The sequence below is a fragment of the Zootoca vivipara genome, chromosome 6 (genome assembly GCF_963506605.1).
Source record: "Zootoca vivipara chromosome 6, rZooViv1.1, whole genome shotgun sequence".
In the NCBI taxonomy this organism is placed as follows: Eukaryota; Metazoa; Chordata; class Lepidosauria; order Squamata; family Lacertidae; genus Zootoca; species Zootoca vivipara.
In genome coordinates, this window is record NC_083281.1 from 96,300,751 (window position 1) to 96,319,695 (window position 18,945).

Genomic DNA, 18,945 nt, shown 5'->3' on the forward strand with positions numbered 1-18,945 from the left:
TAAAAAGAAAGTCTTTCTTTCTTTCGGGTTACAAGAGCAATTAATTTCCCTTTTGGCTTTGGGATATTTAATGCGCCTCTTAATTTGCCATTAGGAAGAGATCGACTTCCGTTTTTTTAGAATCTCTTCCTATTTTCCAATTGTCCTTTCAAAGTTCCAAATAGAGATTTCACTTACTTTGTAGAAATCTTTGTTTTCTTGGGAAGAATCCGCCGCTTGCAGGCTGAAGACTCGGAGCTTCGCTTCAAGGAGGTGACGATGGTTCCCAAGATGGCTCCCGCAACTCCACTCCGCTAGCTCTCGGTCGCTCTACTGAGCTCCCGGGCAGCGGAGGAATCGCGTCCGGAACTTCTGCTGGGCTACTAAGCCACCGGGACACTCTTCCTGGTGTTTTTGTGGGGAGTCCACGCGCCCTGCAGACTTCCCCCCCCCCCTCCGCGATGCCAGAGACCTCGGAGCTCGAGGTCTCTGCATCTTTCCACCAGCGCGATGGACCGGAAGTCTCCGTTGGTCTCAACTTTAGAACCTGTTATGGAGGAAGATACAATCTTGTCCTTTGCCTCAAGCTAGCCCTGATTGCCACAAGATGTGGTAATGGGTGCTAACAGAGAAGTCTTTAAAGGTGAGTTAGACAACTTCCTGGAGGACTTATATATCAGGGACTATTTACTATGATGATTAAATCTGATCTTCACACTCAGAGGCACTGAACCTCTGGGCACTATTTGCTGAAAAGCAGGCAAACTGCAAGAAACGGCTGTTGCTTCCATGACCTCTTTGTGACAGACCTGGAGGCGTCTGGCTTGCCTGCCGCTGCCGAAAGGAAGATGCTGGACTAAGTGGATGTTTGATGAGCTGCAGTTTTAAGAACTTGAGCTTGAGCTTGTTTCTCCCTCTTCCTTTGTCCTCATGTGCCATGTTTTTATGGGCCATGTGCTTGTGCTCAGGCACTGTCTTTATACCTATTTTTGTAAGCCCTCCAAAAGCCTTTTTGACTAAAGGGTATTAAATGCCATAAATAAATAAGATCCAGTATCCAACAGAGAGAAGGAGGACGAGATTCAATTTTGTCTGCATTTTAACTTTCAAACTTCAAACTTCTCTGAATTTTTGCAGCGCAGTTCTCCAACCACCATGTACAAACTTGCATATATGACTGAAAATAACATATAGAAATGCACAGTAGAAAAAATTGCTTGCCCAAGAATGAGTGCATTCGTCAAAACTGCATACTAAAACATGTTTAGTTGCATAAATTTGCACTGAAATACTGAAGAATATACTGTATATATTTAACTATAAATTGCTGCAGAAATGTGGAGAACTGAATTTAATATTGAAAACAGAAGAAACTGAGGGAACCCAATATTACCAGATTTGTTCATCCCTGCCTAGAAGAAATGGACCCCTGGAATGGTACATTAAGGAATGCTGAACGGAGACTAGAGGAAAGGAACAGAACCTTCTCCTCATGTACTTGTGAGGAGGGGGCAAAAGGTTCATGGAATTACCCAGATTATGTCACGATTATAACACGCTGATTTGTAAAACCTTCCTTAATTATTTAATGCCCTTCCGGTGAAATGGCAGCCACCTCTGGGAGGGTGAGGGTGAGGTCAGCGGATTATGAACTGTGGTTGAACCTGTTCCTGCCATCTGCGTGCTGCATCGCTCAGGACAGTTTGGCACCTAAGGCAGACAATCCAATTGACAAGGGCAACAATCCACCAGGAAACTCTCCAGCACCAGACTCATTGTGAGCTCAACCCATGGTGTGTAAATACAGTAGGCCAGGCCTGGCAAAAGGGGTGGCCCTCCAGGTGTTGTTGGGATCCAGAAGCCAGGTGTGATGGGAGTTGTAGTTCAACAACTGCTGGAGAACAACAGGTTCCCCTGCCCTGCTGGACAAACAAACCTACACCTGCTCCCCTTTGCCAATCTAGCCATGTTTCTGTAAAACACAAGAGCAAGCAGCTGCTCGCCTTATCAGGATTCCTGCATTGCAGGGGTTGGACTAGATGACTCTTGGGATACCTTCCAACTCTACAATTCTATTATTCTACTAGCTGGCCTGGCCACGTGTTGCTGTGGGTCATCCCTGTGATTCCCCCCACCCTGTCCCGATCCATGACCTATCCCTCCCCTCCTTCCTCCACCCCCTTGGCTCATCCCTGTGTTTCGGTAGGATACCCTTCCCTCTGTTGTCCCCAGGGAATGTTGGCTCCCCCCCCTGTATCTCCATACCTTGGCCCCCACCTTTGGAAAAGGAACTCTCAACTTCTTCCCAGCATACACTTTTGTCTGAGCCTTCTGTTGTCCCCGGGGAGTGTGGTCCCCTCCCCCCTGTATCTCTATACTGTACATTGGCCCCTGCGCATGCATCGTTTTTTTATATATTTAGATTATTATTTTTAAATAAGAACATGAGAATAGTATAAAGCCTAGGTTAAAAGGGGCACGACTGCCCTTACTTAAAATGGCCACCGGAGCCTCACATGTGACACAACGCCTGCTGATTTAAAAAGCAAAAACCCCTTGCCGTGCCCCCAAGTGCGTATTAGGGGAAATGATGAATGACTGCCTAATGCTGCCAGGCGTTTAGTAATGCAGCTGCCGGGAGGCAAGGCCTAGTCTGTCAGCTTTGGCTTGGGCTAGTATTTAAATGCAAGCCGAGGCCTCCACCCTGTATCTCCATTCCTTGGCCCCAGCCTGACTCTGTGGGTTGTCTGGTAATGGCCGCCTTGGTGGTTTCAGTTGCTCAGTTGATGATGCCATTATTTGGTGCCGCCCTTCAGAGATTCTGCTCGTGACTGTGCACGATCTGCCTTTCTATTGGATGCTGCTGGAGTCTTCAGACTAATTTGGGCACCACTTTTTGTGTGTTTAATCATTATTTTAGGTATGAAAGGTGTGCTTTTTGGAATTTTTTTTACGCCAGATCCCTCCCTGGTGGCCTAATTTGTTTCAATTCGGTTCAGCGGTTATGGATAAAGGCTGTTTTATCTGCGTGTGCAATGCCTACATTTTTATATAGAGAGAGATGGGTCCTCAACTGGTGGGCCAGGAGGCCCCACTGGACAGCAGCTACCAGGCCACTGACTAGCTTGGAAAAACTCCTCCTAACAACAGAGGGACACAGCAGAGGGATGGTATCAACAATATATAAAATATTACTCCTGCTTGGCAGGGGGTTGGACTGGATGGCCCTTGTGGTCTTTTCCAACTCTATGATTCTATGACCACAACCCCCCACACCAGAATTAAAAACCAATGGGAACACGACATAGGATTTGAAATAAACTCTATCCAATGGTCAAAATGTGGTCTAAGCTACCATTTAAATCCATCTCAGCCAAAAAAAGAGAACTTCCTATGAAACATCTACAGATGGTACCTAACATCAAGGAAATTGTCACTAATACTCTCAGGAACCTCATCCAAATGCTGGAGAGGCTGCACCTCCCTAGGCACATACCTGCACATGTGGTGGGAATGCCCCAAAGTACAATCCTTTTGGATATCAGTGCTGCAGGAAATCCCCAAAATAACAAAACAGGTAATAGAAGTAACTCCAGAATTAGCCTTATTAAATACCTTCCAGGATAACAATGCAAATGCACATGACAAGGAACTCATAAATCATTTATTCTCAGCAGCAAAAAACATTGTAACTAGACACTAGGAGGACCTATGAGGAGTGAACATAAACCACTGGTACCAAAATGTATGGGAAACTGCCCTACTAGAAGAGCTAACTAGCAAACTTAAAATAGCAAAGGAGGACAGACGCCTTCACCCCAGTGTGGTTCCCCTTTATCACATCACAGCACAACAGGACAATGACCTATCCCCCGCCCCAACAGCATTTGAATCAATATGACAAACCTGACCCAACAACCCCCCCACCCCACACACGTACAAACAAGTTACACTGCAGCCAACTGAACACAACCAACCAAACTTGGGGTCCCCTAACTTCTCGCAATGTCTCTCTCTCTATATATATACCTCTCTATACCATAAGGACCTACCCATGTGATGCTGGCATAACCCCTACACCATGGGTAGGCAAACTAAGGCCCGGGGATGGATCTGGCCCAATCGCCTTCTAAATCCGGCCCATGGACGGTCCGGGAATCAGCATGTTTTTACATGAGTAGAATGTGTCCTTTTATTTAAAATGCATCTCTGGGATATTTGTGGGGCATAGGAATTCATTCATTTCCCCCCCCCTTCAAAATATACAGTAGTCCGCCCCCCCAAAAGGTCTGAGGGACAGTGGAACGGCCCCCTGCTGAAAAAGTTTGCTAACCCCTGGCCTACAGTAACGCTAAGCAATAGAATGAAAGAAACAACACCCCCACCTCCCTCCCTCTTTCTCTCTCCCCTCTTTCCCCCCAACTTTTCACCACTTATTTGTCTGTTTTGTAACATGACAAAATCTTTAATAAAAACTAATTTACAACACGCCCCCCCCCGAAGAAGAATGCCTAATGGGGGGGAGGTAGGAAGCAGGGCTCCCTCCATCACCTTTGCAGAAAGAACAGCTCCATCTGGCACTTCCTGCCCCTGAAGTCTGCCAGCTGGTCTTCACAAGAATGGCTATTTTAAAAATTGGGGTTTTATTTTTATTTTTCTTCTTCCCTCCTTGTCCCTTGTCCCTTGTATATATCTATATCTATATCTATATCTATATCTATATCTATATCTATATCTATATCTATATCTAATCTATATCTATATCTATATATATTGTAAGCCTGTGGGCAGGATCTGTCCTGTTTTAATTGATTGTATGTGACAATAACAATCCTATATGCACCCACACAACCGCAGCGATCAGCAGAACCGACACTCCTACAGGTGCCAGTGGTTCAAATCCCCGCAATGGGATGAGCTCCCTAACCCTAAATATTTTTCCCCCCTATTAGATGCAAGGATTTCACATTTTGAGGAAAGTGAGGAGAAGTAACCCCCGCTCCCCAGTTCCCCTGGAGGGGCTTAGCTGGGCCCCACAGGCACCAGACTGTGCCAGGGATATCGGCAGGCTCGCGGTTGGCCTATCCAGCTCCCTGACTCCTTCCATCTTCCATCATAGAATCATAGACCACAAGGGCCATCCAGTCCAACCCCCTGCCAAGCAGGAAACACCATCAAAGCATTCCTGACATATGGCTGTCAAGCCTGTGCTTAAAGACCTCCAAAGAAGGAGACTCCACCACACTTCTTGGCAGCAAATTCCACTGCCAAACAGCTCTTACTGTCAGGAAGTTCTTCCTAATGTTTAGGTGGAATCTTCTTTCTTGTAGTTTGAATCCATTGCTCCGTGTCCGCTTCTCTGGAGCAGCAGAAAACAACCTTTCACCCTCCTCTATATGACATCCTTTTATATATTTGAACATGGCTAGACCCAGGTGGCGCTGTGGTTAAACCACTGAGCCTAGGGCTTGCTGATCAGAAGGTCGGCGGTTCGAATCCCTGTGACGGGGTGAGCTCCCGTTGCTCGGTCCCAGCTCCTGCCAACCTAGCAGTTCGAAAGCACGTCAAAATGCAAGTAGATAAATAGGAACCGCTACAGCGGGAAGGTAAACGGCGTTTCCATGTGCTGCTCTGGTTTGCCAGAAGCGGCTTTGTCATGCTGGCCACATGACCTGGAAGCTATACGCCGGTTCCCTCGGCCAATAATGCGAGATGAGCGCGCAACCCCAGAGTCGGTCACGACTGGACCTAATGGTCAGGGGTCCCTTTACCTTTATCATATAACCCCTTAACCTTCTCTTCTCCAGGCTAAACATACCCAGCTCCCTAAGCCGTTCCTCATAAGGCATCATTTCCAAGCCGTTGACCATTTTGGTTGCCCTCTTCTGGACACGTTCCAGCTTGTCAGTATCCTTCTTGAACTGTGGTGCCCAGAACTGGACACAGTACTCCAGGTGAGGTCTGACCAGAGCAGAATACAGTGGTACTATTACTTCCCTAGCTCTAGATGCTATACTCCTATTGATGCAGCCCAGAATTGCATTGGCTTTTTTAGCTGCTGCATCACACTGTTGACTCATGTCATGTTTGTGGTCTACCAGGACTCCTAGATCCTTTTCACATGTACTGCTCTCAAGCCAGGTGTCACCCATCCTGTATTTGTGCCTTTCATTTTTTTTGCCCAAGTGTAGTACTTTACATTTCTCCTTGTTAAAATGCATCTTGTTTGCTTTGGCCCGGTTGTCTAATCTGTTAAGGTCATTCTGAAGTGTGATTCTGTCCTCTGGGGTATTGGCCACCCCTCCCAATTTGGTGTCATCTGCAAACTTGCTCAGGATGCCCTCAAGCCCATCATCCAAGTCATTGATAAAGATGTTGAATAAGATTGGGCCCAAGACAGAACCCTGTGGCACCCCACTAGTCACTACTCTCCAGGATGAGGAGGAGCCATTGATGAGCACCCTTTGGGTTCGGTCAGTAAGCCAGTTACAAATCCACTGAATGGTAGCATTGCCTAGCCCGCATTTTACCAGCTTCTTTACAAGAATATCATCATCTTTCTGCTGCAAGCAGAACATCAAGCTCTCCTCAGCTGCACAGACCTTTGCATTGCTTGTTATTCTCTAACACGGTCCCCTGAAGACTGCAATTCTCTCTTTCTCTCCCTCTCCAAGGAAAGAGGGCAGGGCAGGATTTCTGCTCAAAGAGAGCACCATGTGCTTGTGGGCGGGCAAGAGACACAGTACAAAGAGGCTGTCCCTGGGCAGAGGAGCTAGAGGGAGGCAGAGACAGCCTGAGCGCAGAGGCTGATGGAGACCGCTGTTTCCTCTGGAGCCCTTTGCTTGGAACTGGACAGGTAAGAATTTGTTCATGGGGAGATGGAGGCAATAGACCACCTGTGCAGGGGCAGGAGGAAGACCTGGTGGGCAATGTTGCCAAATTGGCTTCTCTTGAGTTTTAGCTAATGCACATTGATCTCCAGTTTTGCTAATACTGTATAAAAACCATAATTTTGCTATTTATTTTTTCCCTCCCAAGGGGTCTGTGCATGTTTCAATTAGGAGAAAAAATGAATAAATACTAGTTTTTATATTATTGAAAATAAGAGGAGGCATTATCATCATTTTTGGTCCCACTGACCTGCATTCATCTTGCAAAGGGGGCTTATCCTCCTTGAGAGGCTGGATTTAGCCGGCTTAGTGTCTGCAAAACCTTTCTTCTTGTATTGTAGTTCAATATTGTTATGAATTGCAAACTTGGGCTACCCTGTACACTACCCCAGTTTTAATATCCTTGATTAACAGAGTGGGAGGATGCAAAAGTGTGCTCATTATTGAAAGGCACTTTAGTTGGTCCTAATAAAGATCTTGCTTTGTTGTGGGTTTGGAGTTGATTTATTTTGTAATTATCTGGCACTGCTGCCTATGCTCTGTCTGTCCCCTCTCCTAAACAGGTCTTAGATGCTGATAGGGGTCATAGCATTTTGGGATGTAGACTTGGGGTTCTTAGCACAGTGGTGTCAGAGTACCTGCTTGGTCTCTTGGACAGAAATCCAATGATTATACTTCTGAGGGCAAAACAACACCTGGGAGAGGAGCACTTGTTGTCTTCTGTGTTTGGCATTGCAGAAACGCAGCCCAGGACTTCTCATAATCCATGGCAACTTCTTTCCTTCCAAACTCACTTCCTTCCAAACAGCTTCCTTCTCTTGCATGGCCTCAGGTTCAATGGCATCTCCAGGTGGAGCTGGGAGAGACTTCTGCCTGAAATCCTGGTGAGCCAAGGCCAGCCAGAGCAGCCAGTACTGAGCTGGATGTATAAGGCAACAACTTGTGTTCCTCTATTTCTCCTCCACACATGTGAAATCGCATCCTCCATTCCCTTGCTCCTCCTTGTCTCTTGGCTTATTCTCATCCCCCTCACTTTGCACTGATGTTTTCCCTTGTTTACAAAATGTACACACACCTTGCCCCCTTCGCTTTATCCTTCTGCAACAGACCTCAGACCTCTGCCCCCTTATTTATTTATTTATTTATTCCTGCATTGATATCCTATCTTTTGTCCAGGGAGCTCATAGGGGGCATGGGCAGTACATGGTTCTTCCCCCACTCTTTTTATCACAACATCCCTGTGGGGTAGGCTAGGGTAAGAGACAGAGATTGCCCCAAGGTCACCCAGTGAACTTCACGGTTGAGTGGGGATTTGAACCCAGGTTTCTCAGGTCCTAGTCCCATATTCTAACCACTACACCACATTGGGTCTTCTCCTCCTGGCTCATATTCCACCTGATGTACTAGCTTGCTTGATAGCAATGGTAGTTGTTATGGTAATGACAGCCTTCACCAACCTGGTCCTCTCCAGATGTTTTGGAGTACAACTGCCGTCAACTTGTGCCAGGATTGAATTCATGTAAATGAACTCGAATCTCCAGAGCCTGATGAGCTGCATCCTGCCCACAGCCATTCCTGGGTGGGCTCAAACCACCAACCTCCTGGTTAATAGCCAGACACAATGACCTACTGCTCCACCCTATAATAAATGCAGGGAAATTGTGATATCAAAGGCTCTTCTGCAATTTCCCCTTTTAAGCAGGGAAAACACTAAGCTGTTGCTGGTTCAGTGTCTCAGATAAAATGCTGCATTGCCTGAGGAAGGAACCTCGGGCCGAACTTGCAGTCCACAACTCACTTGGGATCTTCAGGTCAAAGTCTCAGGGCCGGCCCAAGGCAGAAATTGGACTGTAGTCTGTAAAGTGCCCCAAGACCCTTTGTCGATTTAGCCGAATCTATCTGTCACCAGCAGCTTGATCTGCTGAAACAAGCTGGTAATGCTTTTATCACCATGGGGATAAATATTATCACCTGCAAACATGTACAGATAAAGCTGCTGTTAAAGGCAATGGAGCAAAGAGAAGGGGGGAAAATGGCAACCCCTAAATGACTGGTGCTACCTGACATGTGCCACAAACACAGGAAGCTTTAATTTAACTTTCAAGTTCTCTTTTTAACAACATCTAAAACTAATGCTTCCTTTCTGGCACAGCTAATATTTTGGCAGTGCTTTGAATTTTTGCCCAGCATTATGTCTGTGTTTCTGTAACTTAAACTTTACCGAATTTTTGAAACAGATAATATAGAAAAACGTTAAGCAGAACTCCCCACCCTTACTACAAAAACAAAAAATAATTATAATACAATTCCCCTCCCTGGTTACTCATGCTTATATGCATTCTGGGAAATCCATCTGTCAGGTACTGATGATAAAGCTGTAGGAAGAGCTCATTTGGGAATGGACTGGCAGCCAAATTAGCCAAATCCTAATAACAAATCCACATGCTAACTAGATTCTCAAAAGTGCATTTCTTAAAAAATCTGAATTGCAAAATTGCATGGCTTGACTGAACCTTTTTGTTTTAACCTTTTCCTCCTGCCTCTATTTTTAGGAACTGATGCCTCTGCTGTATTCTGATGCTGCACATAGAATAAGCAACCTTGGGCTAAAGCATCACTGCCAGTAGAGGTACAGTCGGTATAAACATTTAACACTGTATCTTCCCCATTGAATCACAGAATTGTAGAGTTGGACGGGACCACGAGGGTCATCTAGTCCAACCCCCTACAATGCAAGAATCTTTTTGCCCAATGTGGGGCTTGAACCCATGACCCTGAGATTAAGAGTCAAACATTGCAAATTCTGCTTTCTCCTTCCTCTTCAGTCTTTCTGATGTCCTGGATCTTATATATAACCAGAAGTGGGCGGAAGGGCACAGAGGATCACTGGTCCTTGCAAGTGGAGCTGCTTTTTGTGTTGCTCAGGGGTCTAGGCAAGAGCTGCTGCTCTCTCCAGGTGCCTTGGGATCTCTTGCTTTCACAGCAAAGAACCATCCTCTATATCTTTGGAGTTGCTCCTAGGTGAGCATGCCAAAGTTGGCTACTACGGTAGTTCAGAGTTTCTTGTTTCCCAACAGTCCCAGCTAGCATGACGGATGTTGAGGTCCAGCAGCATGTGGAGCAACATTGCAGGTGTCCAGGTGCAAGAGCATACAGGGCACCTCAACCATTAAAGTTTGCCAAGAATAGTTGTTTTCCAGGGACTCTCAGGGCCAGGCATCGTTGGGCAACTGTCAGGGCTCAGCAGGGCTCCTGAGACCCCTGTTATGGGGGGAAAGAACAGCCTGCCATTTGAGCAGTGTCCTGCCGTGGTCTGACATTGTATGGTGGGAAATTAAAATTCAACCTGACTCTCTTGTTGCTCAGAGGTCTGCTGCCAGATATGCCCAAAGATGTCTTACAGACAGAGTTGGGGGACAGGATCTGAAGCTCCTTTGCCCAGGATCTCATCAAATCGGGAGATGAGTCCAGAGATGTTGGCAGGTTCAAGGGGGGAAACATCTGGAAAATGGGAATCTGCCTAATACCCAAGCCAGGCCATGTAGCTCAGTATTGTCTACACTGACTGGCAGGGACTCTCCAGGGTTTCAGGCAAGGGTCTCTCCTCAGGATGCTGGGGATTGAACCTGGGATCTCAGCATACAGAGCTAAGGCCTGCTGAAATGCTACCCTCCTTTACACCTGGCTTGCCTCTTCTTGGTGGCCTGTTATGTCACACCGGCCTTCTGGTGTTTAGGAAGCATTGCCCTCCCTGTCCATCAACCATCCTTCAAATCCTCTCCCTTTTTCTGCAAAAATCTCCCTCAGAAACACTCCCGTCCTTTTCTCTCCTGCCTTCCTCTCCCGGTGTCCCCTTACACCTTTTTGCAGCTCTGGTTGCCCTGGCAACCCCTGGTACGCCAGCTGCCCGCCCCAGGGACCCCAAACATGTCATACTCTATCATTAGCAAGTCTTAGGAAGTGGAAATCATTCCCCACTGGAGGGATCTTTCTCATTACAGAAAAGCAAGGTGCCAGGAAAACAACTTCCAAACAGTGTCCATTGCCATCAGTCACTCCACCTTGTTGCCCAGCTGCAGGGGCAAGTAGTAGTAGTAGCAGCAACAACAGGTCATGACATCCAACAGGACTGGCTTGTGTGCCCCTGTAGTGAGAGTGCATAGTTGGCAGCCACAAGGGCCCACATGAATATACAGGCAAAAGTTGTAGCTTGGTGATAGAGCATGAGCTTTAGGTCCTCAGCATCTCCAGGAAGGGCTTGGGAAGACTCCATGTCCAAAGCCCAAGGGAGCCACTTCCAGATGGTGTAGCGAGGGCAGCACTGAGCTAGCTGTGCCAACATAAGGCAACTTCATATGTTCCTATAGGGCAGAGAGTAGGAAACTGCTGTCCTCCAGGTGGGGCTGGATTCCAGCTGCTGTCACTCATGGCCAATGGTTAGGGAAGATGGGGGAGTTGTAGACCAACCAAATATAGAGGGCCACATTTTCGCTATCCCTGCTGTGTGAAGAAAGCCATCTCTCAATGGCTGAGCAGAATGTCCCAAGCCCATCACCAGCCTCATCTTGCTTGAGAACCTGGCAACTTCTTCCAGTCAATGCAAGTAACACTGAGTGAGTTGGGCCGACGGTCCAACTCTGTAGAATGGGTGTGGGGAACCTGTCGCCCTCCAAATGTTGAGGGGCTTCAACTCCCAACAGCCTCACCAAGTGTGGCCAACAGCCCAGGATGATGGGAATTGGAGTTCTGCAACACATTGGAGGGCCAAAGGTTCCCCATGCCTGCTGCAGGTGGCAGCTTTTTGTTTCCAGCAAGTTGACCTGTTAGTCTCTCCAACACAGTAAAATTGCCTGGCTGGTGGCAGACCTCAAAGAGCTCCTCCCTCTATGCTACTCTTGGAGATCCTGTGACCTGAAGACAGGGTTGAATCTGGGGCATTTTGCAAGCCAAGTATATGGTCTACCACTGAGCTGCAGCCCTACTTATGAAGCAAAGGCGAGCCAGCAACCTCAGGCTGCTTGATTCTTTTAAGGGATGGCAGAGCGAGAGACTGAGAGATTTGCATTCGTGGGGATGACACAATCTATGGAGAGGTTCTTCTGGGCAAGCCCCATCAAAATGCAGGGAAATTGCAGAAACCCAGTCCTCCTTTTAAGCAAGGTGAGGCAACCATGTCAGGTAGGAAAGCTGGGGTGTGGGCTGAGTGCAGCAGATAGGATTCAGACCTGGTCTCCTGCAAAAGACCTGTTGACATGCACCGGAACTGTATGAGCGCAGCCATTTGCACCCATTGCTTAGCAGTGGGCAGTAATCTTGCCTTCACTTTGCAAGAGCCCCAGGAAGCAGCCACTTGGCAGCTGCAGTGCGAAATTTGCCAGTTAAACGTGTGCAGGGAGCTGGAGTTGCCCCTGGAGTCTTCCAGCAGAGTTCATCAAACTGTTTAGAGCAGCAGCATGGCACCAAGTGACGCCACGTCAGGCCCTGGAGAGGAATTTAGACAGATGTACACACCAAGAATCCTGAGCTCCAGCCTCCTGAGTCTCATTTAGGAGGAAGGAGAGCTGAAACATTCTTATGGGGTGGGGAGTAGGCAGGTCCATTATCTGCATGATCAGCTCAGTAGGCCTATACGCCAGCCTAGGACGTGCTGTGTGTTTGTAGTCTGATCTTTCCTTTACGGAGCTCATAGTGACCTTCCCTCATAAGACCTTCCCTTCCTCCATGGTCCCAGCACTCTTGTGAGGTAGGGAAGGCTGAATATGACTGACAAACAGTCACCCAATGAGCTTCAGACCGAGCAAAGGTTGAAAACTAAGGAGATAAAATAGGATTGGTGGAGATCAGCACAGATTCCCCTTTGCCTAGCAACCAGCAAGGGGTGCCTGTGAGCTACAATTCCATGCAACAGCAGCACCCTGAAAATCTGTTTGCATTTAAACCAACTCAAGATAGTAAGTACCTTTGAATTATAGGCATGGCTCCTCTATAGAAATCAAGAGGATGGTCAAAGATCAACTGTACATATGAAGATCCACTGGTTATATGAAGCAGGCAGGCAGGCAGGCAGGCGGGCCTTTATTGTCCAACTAACTAACTAACTAACTAACTAACTAACTAACTAACTAACTAACTAGCTATATATTCTGCAATCCTTCACAAAGACAGAATTTAAAATTTGCTTTTAAAAATGAAACCAGAGCGCAATTGTCTAAAAGGTGGAAAGTTTATGTGGGAATGAACACCCACACCCTCCCACCCCAGCTGCTTTTTCCTCCACAAAGGAAAAGTCATGGGCACCTATATATAGACTGGTGATTTATTTTTGCAGGGCAGGGGAGATTTTAAGCAGAAAGCCCACCAGGGGATAACCACTCCCCGACCCATTTCTCACTTCTGACTTAAAAGTTTTTTAGCTCAGACTTCCAAGCAGCCTGAATGGTGCTAAAACTTTGGCTTGGATGGTGACTCTAGTTTCTAGGCCTGGCCATAGCAAAGATCTGGGGGAACCCCCTTGTGAGATTTCCATGGGTTTAGGCTACCTCCCTTCCTCACAACGTATCAGAAGTAAACATGCACATGCAAAATAAGAGAAATTGTGCAAAATTGTTTAATTTGTAGACTGCAGAATTTAAGCACTGAAGCACGTTATCGAATATGGGGCTTTGGGCATAGAAACCCAAGGCTGTGATAAGGGAGAAGTGCTTGTGCAGAAAAAAGAGACTCCACCCCAGGAGAAACACAGCCTTTTACAGACAGAGCCTGCACACACTCAGATCTGCTTTTTCTTCTCATGGATAAACACAAACAAAACCTGCTTTCATTTTCATTCAAAATAATATTGAAATTCTCAGGCATCCCACTCTCTGGCAGCAGTTTACTCTCCCCAAGGGTTCCACATCCAGACCCCAAAAAGTGCACCTCTCTGTGCTCTGTATACTCATCTGAGGGGTGCCCAAGGCAGAGAAAACTCTGGGCAATTCCAGCACAGCAAGTCTGTTCCATAAATGCACCGCAGCTGCAATTCAAACATATGACAGGGTATGAAAAGTGCAAGACTTGGGTGATTTGGTGTAACTTATTGTACCGGTTGTATAAAGATACAAATATGCAAATACAGCTGCCCCAGTAGATGCTTGCATTGGTTTTGCAACACCCTCCATTATGCTTACTAAGAAGTGTGTGCCAAATTCTGCCCATGGTGCCAATTTTCACGTGCATTACTCTCTGGATTGTGACTTTTGTGCATATCTGGCAGCTGCAGTGTGCCAACAATTTTGGGGGGCAACTGTAAATCTCAAAATCTGGGCTCTATCTCAATGGAAGGAAAAATAAAAACCTGGGCACAGAATATTCTCCCTACCTTTCTGGTAGTTCATGCTTGCTACCAGCACGGCATTTTATTTTACTGAACTGAACACATAATTTGTAGACATAAGATGTAGAATGGCCACTAGCTTAGATGGCTTTTAGGGGATTAGTAGTGGGGCACTGGAAGCAACACTGGAACCTTAATCTAGTGGAGCAGGCTTATTTGTAGGTTAAATGCATTTCTTCTTCTTCTTTTCTTCTTCTTTGGCGATCACTCGTAGCTGAGTAAGAATGTCTTCCATTAACACAGTTTTAACAATGGGTCCGTAAGTGACTGTGGAGGCCAATTCTGGATCCACACGTCCTTCCACAGTGGGGACATTGGGTTCCAGGCGGGAGTTGATCACGGTGTGGATTTGCCAAGTGTGTCTTCCTCTTAGCACGTTTCTCCCTTGCGTCCTGAGATTGAGTTTCTTCAAAGCCTATGACACCTTTGGTAAAGGCTGTTCTCGAACTGGAGCGCTCGCAGCCAATGTTTCCCGGTTGTCAGTGTTTATACTACATTTTTAAAGATTTGCCTTGAGACAGTCTTTAAATCTCTTTTGTTGACCACCAGCATTACGCTTTCCATATTAAAGTTCGGAATAGAGTAGTTGCTGAGGAAGACGATCATCAGGCATCCGCACAACATGACCAGTCCAATGAAGGTGATGTTGAAGAATGCATTTAAATAAACTGCAGCTGGCTACATCCTCCTTACTAACACTTCCATATTGTGTCCCACCTGCCAAACTGTGTCCCTCCTCTTCCATTAGAAAAAGATGGTACCTACCAGGGACCAGGTACAAACCCATTTTAGGAAGAAGTGGCTAATGGATACCTGGATTTTATTCATTCACTTGTGTGTTTGTGTGTGTGTTTCAATTATGAAAGTTTCCAAACAAGGCCTGTTATGTTTTGCTTTGCTCAGCACTTTTTGAGCCACCCACAATGATATTCTCATTTTCTCAGGTGGCAGCAACTTCCCTGAGCTAGGCTATTGGTAAGTGAATCACCTTTTGTTGAAGTGATTTTGGAGATCCGCATTGCTGGAAGCTCCTGGCAGCAGAATCCAGAACTAGAAGCAGAGGCCATTGTGAAGACTGAAGATGCCTAGGTAAGAGCACAACAGCCTGCATGCAGTGAAATCCCAGTTAATAAGCCTGGAGATGGAAAAGCTCAGCTAGGAAAAACAACACACAATTTCCCCCAGCACACTTTCACTCAGCCACTTCCCATCTCAAAGTGGGCTTAGAGATGGCTAGAGCCTGCTTACTGCTCCTGCTTCTGAAGATGTGTGGAATCAACACAGAGGAGGAAACAAAGATCCCCTGGGGCTGGAAAGCCCCATGGAAAAGAAACAACACTCAGATCTCAAGTGAAGATTGGAAGCAACGGCTGCCCCAAAGCATAATTATTGGGGTGCGGAAAGGAGGCACACGGGCCCTGCTGGAGATGCTGAGTCTGCATCCCCAGGTGGCAGCTGCCCATTCCGAGGTGCATTTCTTCAATGTGGAGGAGAATTACCGCAAAGGACTTGGTTGGTACAGTCAGCAGATGCCTATTTCACACCCCACTCAAATCACCGTGGAAAAGACACCAGGCTATTTTTCTTCTCTCAAAGCCCCGGAAAGGATCCATGCCATGGACAGCTCACTGAAGCTCCTGCTGATCGTACGGGACCCTGTGGAAAGACTGGTGTCTGATTACACACAAATCCTTCACAACCGCAAGGCACGGCACAAGCCCTACCAAGCTCTGGAGCAGATTCTCTTTAGGCAGGGCCAGGAACTCAACACCCGGTACAAAGCCATGCAGCGCAGCCTGTATGCCTTACACCTGGCTCGGTGGCTGGAGTTCTTTCCCCGGTCACAGATTCACGTGGTGGATGGAGGCACCCTAATCCGGGAGCCACTCTCAGAGATGCGCCACGTAGAGCACTTCTTGGGACTGGAGCCTTACCTTGGCCCAGACAACTTTTACTTCAACCAGACCAAGGGCTTCTACTGCCTACAAGCAAAGGGGTATCAGCACTGCCTAGACCAATCCAAAGGACGACCTCATCCCACCATTGATGAAGTACTGCTCGAGCAACTCTGCACATACTTCAGTGAGCACAACGAGAACTTCTTTGCTATGGTGGGTCGAACGTTCAACTGGTGCTAAGTTCTGCTTTGGGGCTTACAGGTGTGTTCTGTTGGGACAGAGAAAAATCAGAGAATGGCCTCCAGATGTTTAGAAAAACTTTTTTTGTGGTAGAGGTCTGTACGCTCTTCTTTTGACTGGGCTAGGAGAAGAGCTCTATCGATATGGGCTTTGCTCAGTGGTACACACGTTTAGAGGAAAACAGCACAACAGAAGTAGCTTTCACACTGGAGACTGGAAAGAGCACTTTCACACAAAAAATTCACAGCAAGTGGAGCTATGTCCTCTGCAGCTGTGTGCCCAGGAAATGCTATATTCTAGGCCAGCCTTCCCCAAGCTGGTGCCCTCCAGATGCTTTGCACTACAACTCCTATCTTCCCTTACCACTGGCCATGCTAGCTGAGCCTAGTGGGAATCGCAATCCAAAATATAATCCACATCTTGTTCGGCGTCTATTTCCAGCAATTGTGTGCTGCATGAAAAGCCACCTGTTCTCAGCGTTAACTGCCTCTCCAATATTCCCACACAACACAACCAGCTGCAGGAACTTTTTCCATTCACTTAATGTCCAACACCTGAAAGCCAAGTAATTCTTTTTCTGTTCAACAGAGGGCAGCAGTTCCAAAGACAAGAGTTCCTGAAGTACTGTACTCCGTGTAACTGAATACAGGACAGATAAGTCTGATACTGTATACCCATTTGGATATCTTGAATCTATTATAAATATATCAAGTCCGTATAGTCAGGCCACCAACTAGAATAAAGGGCAATTTTCATTTCAATCCACTCTCCTCATTGATTCACATACATGTGTCTTCCTTCCTCCTCTATCTGCTTAGAAAAAGTCCCTTCTAATAGAAATGCATCCAGACAAGGTATAATCTGTCAAGAGAGAATGAGCATGCTCAATGAGGGAATATAGAGTAGTGTCAAATATACAGTTATGATTAGGGTAGCCCAAGAGTACCAAGGATGTCACTTGTATGTAACTAACTGGCCCAAATGGACTGATAAAACCAAAATGCTTTTCTTATCTCCCATCATCAAAAGGTTCAGTATTGCAGGGATTGGAACTTTCAGTTACAGCCTTCAGTACCAAGTGTGCTGCACCGCTTCATCATTGTGCTTCAAGTGTTATGGCATAGCTTCTAGCAAAGGGACAACTGAAATCAAACCAGGTCCAATTCACTGGCTTCTTTTGTTGGCACATGCATGCTAAAATAAACTAGGCTTTGTTTGTCCAACATCCATCCATATAACTAATGACCAATACTCCCAATCTAATATTCATATGAACAACTGCAGAAGAACCTGCTGCATCAGGCCAATAGCCCATGCAGTCCAGCATCCTGTTCTCACAGTGGCCAACCAGACGTCCGTAGGGTATCTTCAAGCAGGACCCAAGCACAAGAACACTTTCTGCTCCTGTAGTTTCCAGCAACCGGGATTTAGAAGCTTTACTACCTCTGGCTATGGAGACAGAGCACAGCCATGGTGCCTAGTAACCATTGATAGTCCTGCCCTATATATCACCCACTTAAACCATTATTTGCCTTATCCAGCAATTTGACAATTGTTTAAACAATGAACAGAAATTCATGAAAGCCACCCCCATCACTAACAGGAATAGCTAAACAATCAGAGTCCTATATAATTGAGAATAATTGAGCCTCATTCATTTCCTACAATGCCCTAGCTTAAAGGTTACAACATATGTGTGTGCGTGTGTGTGTGTGTGTGAGTGAATGTTTGTCCCAATCTGAAACAATAATCCCTGGATACAGATTGAGAACTGATTCAGGCATGTCAAGAATCTGGAAGGCACTCGAGCAAATACACGAGTATAGGATTGGAGACCTTCCAGTTATTATTATTTGTCACCATATTGCCTGAAATTGCACTGTATGAAGCAGTCCTAACAACAGCTAAAAACATTAGTTTATTAGTTCTCCAACCTTACTCTTATGCACAGCCAGCCCAAGAACTACTACACACAGGGCTCAAATCACAGACTGACAAGGTTGCTAATAAAAGCACGGCAGCGCTGCTGGTTTAGCACCGTATTACAGAAAACTTTGTACATTACAGCTTTGTACAAACTTTGTACATTTGTACAACAAGGCATTGACACTGAAGCAAGAGTGATTGTGCTAGCTCAAGAACACAGCATAATTCAGCGCAAGGCAACTAACCCATAGGCAGTTCACCAGTTGAGGGCAGAAAAGATGCATTTTGCCTTCTTCCTACTATACACATCCCCACACCTTTCCCATTATATCCTTACACTGTTCACATGTTCAGACAGTATTTCTATCTTGGGGCTGGGGGGAGAGCTTTAGCAGCTTCAGTTGCATTAAACTCTGTATATTATACTAAGTTTAAATTGAATGCCGGACTTAGATAATTGTGGTAGCTGTATTAGGAGATCAATATCAATCAATCAGCTAGAGAATCATAGAATCATAGAGTTGGAAGAGACCACAAGGGCCATCCAGTCCAACCCCCTGCCAAGCAGGAAACACCATCAAAGCATTCCTGACAGATGGCTGTCAAGCTTCTGCTTAAAGACCTCCAAAGAAGGAGA

At 46.3% G+C, this 18,945-nt stretch overlaps 1 protein-coding gene across 1 annotated transcript; it reads left to right on the forward strand.

Moving 5' to 3' along the window:
• Positions 1–15,473: 15,473 nt before the first annotated feature.
• Positions 15,474–17,143, forward strand: LOC118088024 (heparan sulfate glucosamine 3-O-sulfotransferase 1-like). Its single transcript, XM_035121220.2, has one exon. The coding sequence runs from the start codon at positions 15,474–15,476 to the stop codon at positions 16,380–16,382; it is 909 nt and encodes a 302-aa protein (XP_034977111.1). The 3' UTR covers positions 16,383–17,143.
• The last annotated feature ends 1,802 nt before the right edge of the window (positions 17,144–18,945 follow it).

Coding starts and splice junctions, on each gene's coding strand:
- LOC118088024 (XM_035121220.2), top strand. CDS start 15,474: ATGGCTAGAGCCTGCTTACTGCTCCTGCTTCTGAAGATGTGTGGAATC.